At 30.5% G+C, this 10,928-nt stretch overlaps 1 protein-coding gene and 1 pseudogene across 2 annotated transcripts; one reads left to right on the forward strand and one right to left on the reverse strand.

The window, feature by feature from the left end:
* Nucleotides 1-1,490: 1,490 nt before the first annotated feature.
* On the forward strand, nucleotides 1,491-2,169 carry BDCG_16903 (uncharacterized protein; the record flags this gene model as incomplete). The annotated part of the gene is made up of 2 exons (XM_045426085.1): nucleotides 1,491-1,577; nucleotides 1,975-2,169. 2 exons carry the CDS (start codon nucleotides 1,491-1,493, stop codon nucleotides 2,167-2,169), a joined length of 282 nt encoding a protein of 93 aa, XP_045280819.1.
* A 7,136-nt stretch (nucleotides 2,170-9,305) lies between these two features.
* BDCG_16904 lies at nucleotides 9,306-9,394 on the reverse strand (annotated as a pseudogene). The gene has a single exon. The product of its transcript is annotated as a tRNA-OTHER (tRNA).
* Nucleotides 9,395-10,928: the final 1,534 nt, after the last annotated feature.

The raw sequence follows: 10,928 nt of genomic DNA on the forward strand, positions 1-10,928 counted from the left end.
GCTCATTTATTGAAAATTTAATAGAGAGTATTACTAAATATCATTACTTTTCTGAATACAGATTATAATTCATATAATTTTAATTATGAAAAAAATATAAAATATAAAAAAAAAAATAAAAAACAAAAAACAAAACAAAAACAAGAAAAAATCAGAATGAATGAAAAAAAAAATAAAAGAAAAAGAAAAAAACAAAAAATAAAAATAAAAAAAATTAAGATCACAGAGCTGCAGCACTCTTAAAATACTCACTCTTCAGAGTCTTTACAATGTTTATCATCAATCATGTATTTCTCACAGTGAGAATAACACAGCTGCAATGAGTTATTGTCTTAATATCATCTAATAAATAATCAGTATATATCTGTATAAATGTGAATATTTAGAAAATATACACTTAAAAAGTGTGATCAGAGTGAACTCTGCTGTCACTTGAATAACATCAAGAACAGAATACTGGAATTGATGATTCTTCTCATTGATTTCACAGACAAGACAGGCAAAGATGATCTTGAGAAATATAAGATTCTCTGACTTCTGATAAAAACAGATCTCATGAAGAGACTCTATTTTCATGATATCAGAGACTGAGTATTATTAAAAAGTGTTACTTTCATACAATGCATATGCACTTACTGTGACAATTCATTCTCTGTGCATATGACTGAGAATTGTGACTTTCTCACACTGTACAGCTCTCTCTGAAATGCTGACACTGGTTTACAATTCACACAGTCTTTCAGTTCAGCATGCACTGCGCATATGCAGCCCTGTATGCTGAGGCTGTGTTGATCATTATGACCTGGCATGATACTCGCTTTTCGCGGGCCATGTTTCATTTGAGAAGGAGGGGGAAAGACACAACTGTGATTTTATTGAAAGAGAATGAATAATTAGTAATATTGAATGTAATTTGATTCTTCTGCATTTAAAATTTGATTAGTCTATACTCTTCAATTTGAGGGTTTCTAGAAGTGTTTTAATAGTTTTCATATCAGCTTGAATTTAGTGATGAGTTGAAGAAGAAGAGAAAAGAAAGAAGAAAGAAATGAGAATAACTTATCTTTATAATATGAAAACAGAGAATCACTGCAATCATTCTTTCTAGCAATAAAGATCTGTTTTCTGCATGTATCTCTGATATAGATTATATGATAACTGTATACAAAGAATATCAACACTGTATGCATTGAATGAAGATAATGTTGCTATGCAACACTGTAGCTGTTTCTGTATATCTCTGAAAGCTGTTAATATTTTCTTTATCTCTTTATACTTGATAAGTTAGTAATATATTTCAATGCACTCTCTCTTTCATCATCATCATCATCATCATTATCATTATTATCATCATTATCATCATTATCATTACTATCATCATCATCACTATCATCATTATTATTACTATCATCATCATCATTATTATTATCATATTATTTCTGACTGTCTCTTCTGCTTTCATCTCTCTTCAACGCTCACTGAAATCAATCATGTCATTTCTCTTCAAATATTCTGCAGTTCTGCGGATCATCAAGGCGCGTGAGCACTGTCATAGATTGAAGGAAGAGAAGAAGAAGGTATTTAAGTGAGAAGAGATCAATTGTAAAACATGTTATAATGCCTTGAAGAGGCTCTGTAAGAGAGCAGAATAATAACAATTTTAAGTAACATTTCTGATAGATTTAGACTGAACTAAGTATAGAAATAATGCAGATAACATTATCTATGAGAGATTGAAGAAGAAGATAGTGAAGAGTCTCATACAGTAGCAGTGAAACCAGAAGAAGTTCTGAGAATGATTTGAGACTAAGATGAAGAGAGAGAGAGAGAAGAAGAGTGTTACTATAAATAAGCAGTGATAGAAGAAGATTGAGAGAGTGTTGAAGTAAGAGATAAAGAAGTCAAAACTGATAAGTTTTTTATTTATTGAGAGATAATGATTTTTAATAATGCTTCTGTTCTCTAATTGATTAGCAGGAGCTGGCAGAGAAGAAGAGAATTGAGGCCTTGTTCAGGTCTCAAATATGCTTCATGATTCAGAACATTGAGAAGACAGCCCTGCTCTCTGAGCATGCCAATCTGCTTATCACTGAGATGGAACCCAAGACAGCAGATCAGGAAATGTGGGATTTTGAGATACAGGTTGATCTGACTGAGAGGGAGCAGTGAGAACCCTTCTCTGAGAAGGTAGCAGAGAGAGATTTTGAGATGATTATCATCTCAGATGAGAAGAAGAAGAAGGAGAAGAAGAATGAGAAGTGAATTATAAAAGATGATAAGAAGAATAAGAAAGAGAAGAAAGATGATGAGTAGAAAAAGTTTTTTTCTTTTTATATTAGTTAGTTATAAGTTTATAATTATTAATAATTGAAATTAATTTTAAGTTTTTAAAAATTATTGTACAAGTTGTAATCAAGTCAGGAACAATATATATATATATATATATATTTAACTATCATGATTCACAAATCACTATAATATATAAGTATCAACATTTTTTCAACATTGATATTCACAATATTAATATATTTTTAATGATATTATCTGATAACATAATTTAGTAACACTCTCTTTCACAATATTAATATATTTCAAGAAATATGATAGAGATTAATCAAGATTGTTTATTTACTTTTATACATTGATGATATTCAATCTGAGTTAGTACTAAAATTATAACTAAGCTAAGAAACAAGATTATTTTCTCTTATATTAATTCTTCTTACACACATCAGTGATCAGTTATTGAAAATAAATTATCATCTTTCTCAAATTATTATCATATCTTCTGAATTCACTTCTTTCACTTCTTTTACTTCTATTGAAGATTCACAAACTCTTTAAGAAATCACTGTGAATTACAAAGTCTATATTGTTTACAATTCAACACAGAATACTCTCTTTCAATCATGATAAATGATCACTTCATTCTTCACATCTGATTTCAGGCCATGAAATTTATGAAAAACTCAACACAAACATTGAGATGAACTATGAAATAATTATCAACAGATTGCATTGTAGATTACTGAAGAGTTATCTCTCTGCTGCAATTACTGTAACTTCATTCAGAAATATTCATCATAAACTGATCATAGCTCTGAAGAAATTTTCTGACATCTGAAGTCATCAGAATGCAGACAATAAAAGAAAAATAATCAGAAAATTACTACTGAGCTGGTAAGTTGCTCTACTAGATAATGATTTTTGATAATACTAACTTTCTAATTTGAAGAAAATCATGTGAAAATAACCCTGTATCAGTACTCTGATTTCACAACTCTCATCTGATAACTTCTGTGAATAATTACTTTGTATGTATATATCTCTGAATCTTTCTCTTTGATCAATTGAAAATTCTGAATTCTGAACACTTCTTCAAATGCTTAATTCAAATCTTCATATTTCACATCAATTCTGTTTCAGTTCAACCTTGAGACACACTACAAAGTCAATATACAATATCTAGAATCAGAGTTGAAGAATCATTGAAGAGTGTCTCTCACAGTGAATGCATGAACTAGTACAAACAATCTTACATTTATAAGAGTTACATGTTATTACATTGATGAGAACTGAACTTATTAAGAGACATTAATTGAATTTGAATCATTGATCAGTAGTCATACTGAGGATTATATGATAGAGATATTAATAACTGTGATTAAAAATGACTATTGAGATATTAGTCCCAGTCTTCTTACAATTATAACTGATAATACTGTGAATAACTATACTATGATGAAGAGCTTGAAGCAAAAATTGGCTTTGCATTTATGAAATAATAAACAAGGTCATATTCTCTGCATTGCTCATGTGATTCAACTTGTGATGCAAACACTGATAAAGAATCTTAATATCAAGATGAAGAATAATGAGATAGCTGATTCTTGAGATGAGAATAAGATGAAAGTGATTACTCAAGTAACTTTTACATTCACTTTGCAAAAGATAATGTTTTTTGATAATACTTTTTAATATTGCTTTTTGATAATGCTTTTTAATAACACTACTGTTAATTTTGAATAGATTGACTAATAATTTAAATATCATAGATTCAAAACATTGCTAATGCAATTTGTACCTCTTCTAAATAATAACAATGATTCTATGATATTCAATAAATAAATAAATCAGTCACATCACTGAATATGATACAGAATGTTAGAATATAATGAAGTTCAACATATGAGATAACTGTTCAGACTCTTCAATTGTGTCAGATGATTGATCATTGAGTGCAACACTCTGATTGAGAAAAGATTCAGATATTGAAACTTTCTGATATGAAGTGAACTCAGTTGAAATATGTGATTGATTTACTGTTTCAGTTTTATAAGATAATAAAGACAGTCTCAATCACTTGTACACCAATGCTGCAGTCAGTCTGGTGAGTGTATAACAGTTTATTTACTTATCTTGAGAAGTAGTTGAATCACTCAAAAAGAAATTCAGTCTGAAATAATGCTATAGTGCAGACTATTGTTACTGTAAGAAATAAACTGGCATATTACTACAGCAAAATGAAACAATCTTTTACAGAGTACTATGCTATAGCAGCTCTACTAGATCTCTTCTGTTGAGTTAATATCTACACTTCTCAAGATTGAACAGAGAAGAAATGAGACTCATATGTTAAATTAGCCTGAGACTACTACAATATCAACTATCAGAGATTTGAATGAGCAGATATTTGAGATGTGAAGACAGTGAAATACAATTCTCTAGTAAGTAATGATCTTTGATAATGCTTCATATTATATAGAACTATAATACTAACTTTAAAACAGAACTTGCATATATTGATTACAACTGAAAATCAGGCAAAACTACATACTTATAAAACTGAATTTGACTGCTATCTTCAAGATGATCTGACAAATTTACATGCCAAATCAATTCTAGAGATATAAAAAATTATTGAGAGTATATATTCAACTGTTGCACTGATGATATATGATATTCTAACAATTTCATTGACAGAGGTGAGAATGAAGTGAAAGTTCAACTCAAGTTAAGATATTTATCACTATCATCAGAGACAATTACAAGAAGAAACAATCAAGAAACTCATAATTATAAAACATGGAATTATCAGACAGTTTAATACCTCTGATCACAGTATATCAGAGAAGTGTAGTTTTCATGAGAAAGTGAAGAATAAACTTACACAAGAATGTATTTAGTTGTTTCATAAGTGTTATCAATAATTGTTATCAAATTCTGATTATATAAGCAATCACTGAATGAACTGAATGAGACTGATTTTAATCTTCAGTCTCAGTCTCATTCTGATTTTGAAAGAATGATTATCTTTCACAGTTTATCCTGAAAAATTACTCTCATTTCACTGTTCTTGAATTAAATCTGGTCATTTTTCACATCATTTCTCTCAGAAATGGTTCATTTTCAGATTTTTTTGAGGCTTGGTCCTGGTGGGACTCACGCCAAGAAATGTATGAGATCAGACTAAATGGGACCAAATGTGAAATTCATGGTCCCGGCGGCCAGTCTATCACAGTGTGTATAGTTGAAGCAGAAAATGACTGATGACTAATAATTGAACTAGCTTGAAATAACTGAAATATTACTACTGATCTGACTACTGTTTTAATAAGAAATTATAATTATCAGTGAGCTCTTAGTATAATTTAATGAGCTACTTCAGAATCATTTTCTCTTAATAATTAAGATACTAATAGACTATTACTTCTTATAATAATTGTATAAATCTGAATAATAAGATTAATAAGTGATTAATTTACTTCTGAAAATATTATAGAAATAATCTGCTTAATTACTGAATTAAGTTATTTCTCTCTAATCTCACACTGCAAGATAAGAGATATAATAATTAAAACTCAGATATGCTTCTGAAGTTAATACTTCTTGAGATGAGTTATCAACAACTGTAAATGATTTTAATTATAAGAAAAAGGAAATATCTACAATATTTAAAAGTATTCTAGTTAATTATATGATGATAAGATAGAGTAAATTAGTAATAAGTGTGAAATTTCTGATATTTCAGTGAACTCACTATAACATGAATTAGAAGAAAAAAAAGAGATTAATTTCAAACTTAAATATATTTGAAAAAGAGATATTATCTGTGCTATTGTACTCTGCTCTTAATGTATTTACTCTCTGTATATGAGATTCAGCAGGTCATTCAGTTTAGATAGAAGATGTTATATATGATGATAAAATCAGCTATTATTATGTAGATTGTAGTTCAGATTCAGCTGATTTTTATTATTAATAAAGCAGCTTCAGTATAATTTTCTTACAGTTAATTCTTTGATCTCTGTATTACTATTTTACTGTGACATATCTTTAAGAAATGTAATATAAGATACAATCACTGTTATCTTTTTTTCATAAATATTCATCATAACTTTCTTATAATTCAATGTAGATAAGTTATACAATAATACAGCAACTATGTCAGAAAAATTAATACTATAAGATTCAAAGAGTAGAATAAAAATATTGTTTTACTTTGAGTGCTTAACAGCACTTAGTGCAGAAATCAATTAAAAATTCATCAGGCTTTAATACATGTTTCAATATAAATCAAATTCATTAATAAATAACTGATATGATAGAGAAATAACTTGTATATCAAAGTAAAATATGGTTTTTAAAAGATCTCATTCATATGCTGTAATCTTCAACTCAGTCTGAATTAGTGAAGATTTACAATATAATTATATCTCAATCATTTCAGTTATAGTTTTCATGACTCAGTGAAGAAAATACTGATCTTGACTCTCATATACTGATAGATCAGAACTCAATTCAAATGTTATATTCATATATGTGACGGGCTGCGCCCGATCAATCATATAGACTATTCCATTACACTCCATAGATTCTTCCATTCCCGATCGCCGATCCGCGGCCGCTACGAACGCGCGTAGTGTACACTCCGATTCTCAGCCATTCCTGATCACCGATCCTCGGCTGCTATGAACATGTGTAGTGTATGCTCTGATTCTTGGCCATTCCTGATCACTGATCCTCAGCTGCTACAAACACATGTATATTCTTCTGCCCCGAAGCTCCACCGTGTACATCACTATATACACATATAAATATCCACCTTGATCACTGATTCTCACACTTTCTCTTTCTTTTCTTCTCTAATGTTTTTATCTTTGTTATATAAGACCTATCAATATTATACCGATCTATTCAGCATAGGCCTCTTACACTATAAAAATGTTCATTGTCTTCTTATTAGGAAACAATTATCCATGCATTATCTTCTTATTAGAAACAATTATTCATCAAGAGATATCTGAACATGTAATGATGTGTAAGAAATAGAGAAACAGTTACACAGTTAAGTGAACACTGAGTTCTCAGATAGAAGCTTGCTCATCAGTCACTCTGACCCTGTGACAAGATCTTACAAGAGAACATCAGTAAAAGACTCAAGAGTTCTGACACTCAGATGTATAAGAATACAATTACACTTCTTCAGATTTCACAGATATCATACATTCAACAACTGATATAATCATATCTAACAATAATATGAAACCCTTGAACATGAGCATAGACACAGTGTTACAGTGGCTCTAAGCAATGTTGAAACTATAATAACAATAAATAGCTGATATGCATGCAACTCAACAACATCAATATGAAGAGATTCAACAATTATTATAATAAGAAACTCATGCAATTCCAGCATCTACAGAGTCAAATATAAGAGCACTGAAAGAATGCTTAGATACTTTTGCATATTTTGATGCTTCTGATCTCACTCTCTACTCATTATGAAGAATGGAAATGCTCATGAAACTGAGTGTAGATGGAGATTTCATCAGTTTATTAATCAATCAAGGTTGATATATCAATGAATAATTGAAGGATCATGTGAAACAGAAGTTTCATTCATGAATGAAAGCATGTGAATCAGTGTTATGAACATCTGATAATATTATAAAATATCTTGATATTCTGTTCTGAGACACTGTCATGCAACAGAAAGTATTAGATTGATTACAGAGTGTCTGACAGAGAAACACTTCTCTTACAACATTCATTTCTGACTTCAATATCAAGATTCTAGAAGCAGGTGATCAGTCTTGAAAGAATTAAATGAAGATTAGCATACTCAAGAAGACATTGACTTTCAAACTCTTACAGACTCTTGTAAGCATAGACAAAGACTTAACTTATGAAGGCTTCTGCACACAGCTCTGAACAATGAATGACTGTCTTATCAAGCTCAAGAACATACAGAACAGTGATAGAAGATGTTATACTTTAGCAACTCATACACTCATACTGAGGAATAACAATGATGCAGATGTCATGAATTGAGTAGACTTGAATATCTATACATAAGCAAGAGTCTTCACTGTCTGAACAGACTTCTGAGTTTCTGAGATCACTTCTGAAGAAGTTGCTGATTGATGTTAATATAGAGTGTGCATCAACTGTAACTGATCAGAACACATTACTTTCAACTGCTGATCAATCTATGTATCTTCTCATTCAAAGAATGAATCAGTGTCTGTCCGCGCTAATCACATTGCATTAGAGAAAGATTCAGAGAATAACTATAAGAATATCTCAGTGAAACAGAGAAAAGATTAGCTTCTGTTCAAATTCATAAATAGAAGCTTGAAGAGGTCAGATAACAATAATTTGAAGAGAAGATGATAATGAATGTGATTCTTGTATCTACTGTGATTAATAACATGTATAATATGAAGGCCATGATAGACAGTGATCTATACTACTATGCAATGATAAAATCTTCAGTCATAAGACATTATAATCTTCAGTGTATCTCTCTATCAAAACCCTGACTTCTTGCAGGATTTGATGATTTAAAAGACATTTATACCTGTTGCATGATAAAGCTGACCATAGATGTAGAAGGACAGTAATATGAAGATGCCTATGTGTATGAAGTTGATAATCTTGATTATAATCTTATGTTAGAACTTGTCTGACTATCTGAACAAGGCATCTTATTGAATGCTTGAAACAGAAGCTTGATTATTATTATTATTATTATTCTTCCATTATACTCATATGCAAGCGGAGCTTATGATGAGTCCTTGCGTGATGTTAAATACAGGCCAAGTGTTGGTTATACAGGAGGAAATACAGGTGTTGAGACCACATCAAGATAACAAGAACATAGGAAAATACAAAGAAGTGACAATTAGATACATGCAATAATAACTTCCCAGCCCAGGAACATAGAGTGATTCATTGGAGCGATTTGTACACCTCTGTATTTATTAGAAACCTGAGGTGCTTGAGTTCTGGATTTAATGTATCCCCTGCGGGTTTCGAACCCACGCGCCTTGGTTTCCCACGCCAAGGCGCTACCAGGTGGCCGCATTAACCATTCGGCCACCGGGGCAACAGAAGCTTGATATTCTCTAACAATGATAGAGTTCATGAAGATGATATTCACAAGATCATGAATCTGACACAGATCTCTGTCAATACATACAAAATACTCTGAAAAAGAAGTTATCATTAAAATCACTGACAGAGTCACTGACAGTAAGATTATGTGTCAATCTATTTCATCAGTCTGACTGATATCAAAAAGACTCTAGAAAAGTTATTCTGTGTTATAATAACAGATTCTCATACAAAACTCTCTTAATAATATTATGAATATCTAGATATCTTCTGATAAGATAATATTACAAATATACTCTTCTTACAAGGTTCTGAAGTGAATCACAGTATCAAGTTAGAGAAAAAGAATGATAAGAACTCTGAACTGTCATGAGACTCTCTTTATAACATGTTTCAAGATGAACTTCTTCTTCTTTGAAAGACACTTAATAATCTGTTGAATAAAGAATTCATACATGTTAGTAACTCTTTCACTGCAGCCTCTATTCTCTTTGCAAAGAAATCAGATGAAGAACTCTGATTCTGCATGAACTACTGAGATCTGAACAGATTGACAAAGAAAGATTGATATCTCTTATCTCTCATCAATGAAATTCTAGCACAGATCAGATGAGCTCAATAATTTATAAAACTAGATATTATCATTGTGTTTCATAAGATTTGTATTACTGAAGAAGATGAATGGCTTACAGTATTCTGAACATGTTATAATCTCTTTGAATGAATAGTCACACTCTTTGAACTGACTAACACTCTCAGTACATTTCAGAAGTATATCAACTGAGTACTCTGAGATTTCCTTGATGAGTTTGCATCTGCTTATCTAGATGATATTCTCATCTTCACTGATAAATTCAGAAAAGAATATTAAGAATATGTGTAAAAAGTATTATAACAGCTATGAGAAGCAGAACTACTGATAGATATTAATAAGTGTGATTTTGAAGTCAAGAGTATCAAGTATCTGAGTTTTATTATAGAAGCTGATAAGGAAATTTGAATGAATTCTGAGAAAGTCTCTGTCATTCTTGAATGAGAAGCTTCATATACTGTAAAAGATGTATGAAGCTTCATTAAATTTACTAACTTCTATCAGTGATTTATATGAACCTTCTCAGATATTGTGAGACCACTCACAGATCTCACTAAGAAAGACTCAGTTTTTCAATGATTAGCAGACATCAAAGCTGCATTTACACAGATAAATAAGATATTTATTAATACTTCTCTGCTGATAATCTTTGATTCTGATCATGAGACAGTTATTGAAGCTGATTTCTCTGACTACATGACAGAAGAAGTAATATTGTAATATGATGATGAAGATATTCTATAATCATATATTTTCATGTCTAAGAAACTGAGTCCTGCTGAATGCAATTATGAGATCTATGATAAGAAACTTCTTATGATTGTATACTGTTTAGAAGAATGAGACTCTGAACTCTGAAGTATCTCTGAGTTTGAGATAGTTACAGATTATAAGAATCTTAAATACTTCACAACTATCTGTAAACTTACTGAAT

Source organism: Blastomyces dermatitidis, assembly GCF_000003525.1.
Source record: "Blastomyces dermatitidis ER-3 genomic scaffold supercont1.4, whole genome shotgun sequence".
NCBI classification, from domain to species: Eukaryota; Fungi; Ascomycota; class Eurotiomycetes; order Onygenales; family Ajellomycetaceae; genus Blastomyces; species Blastomyces dermatitidis.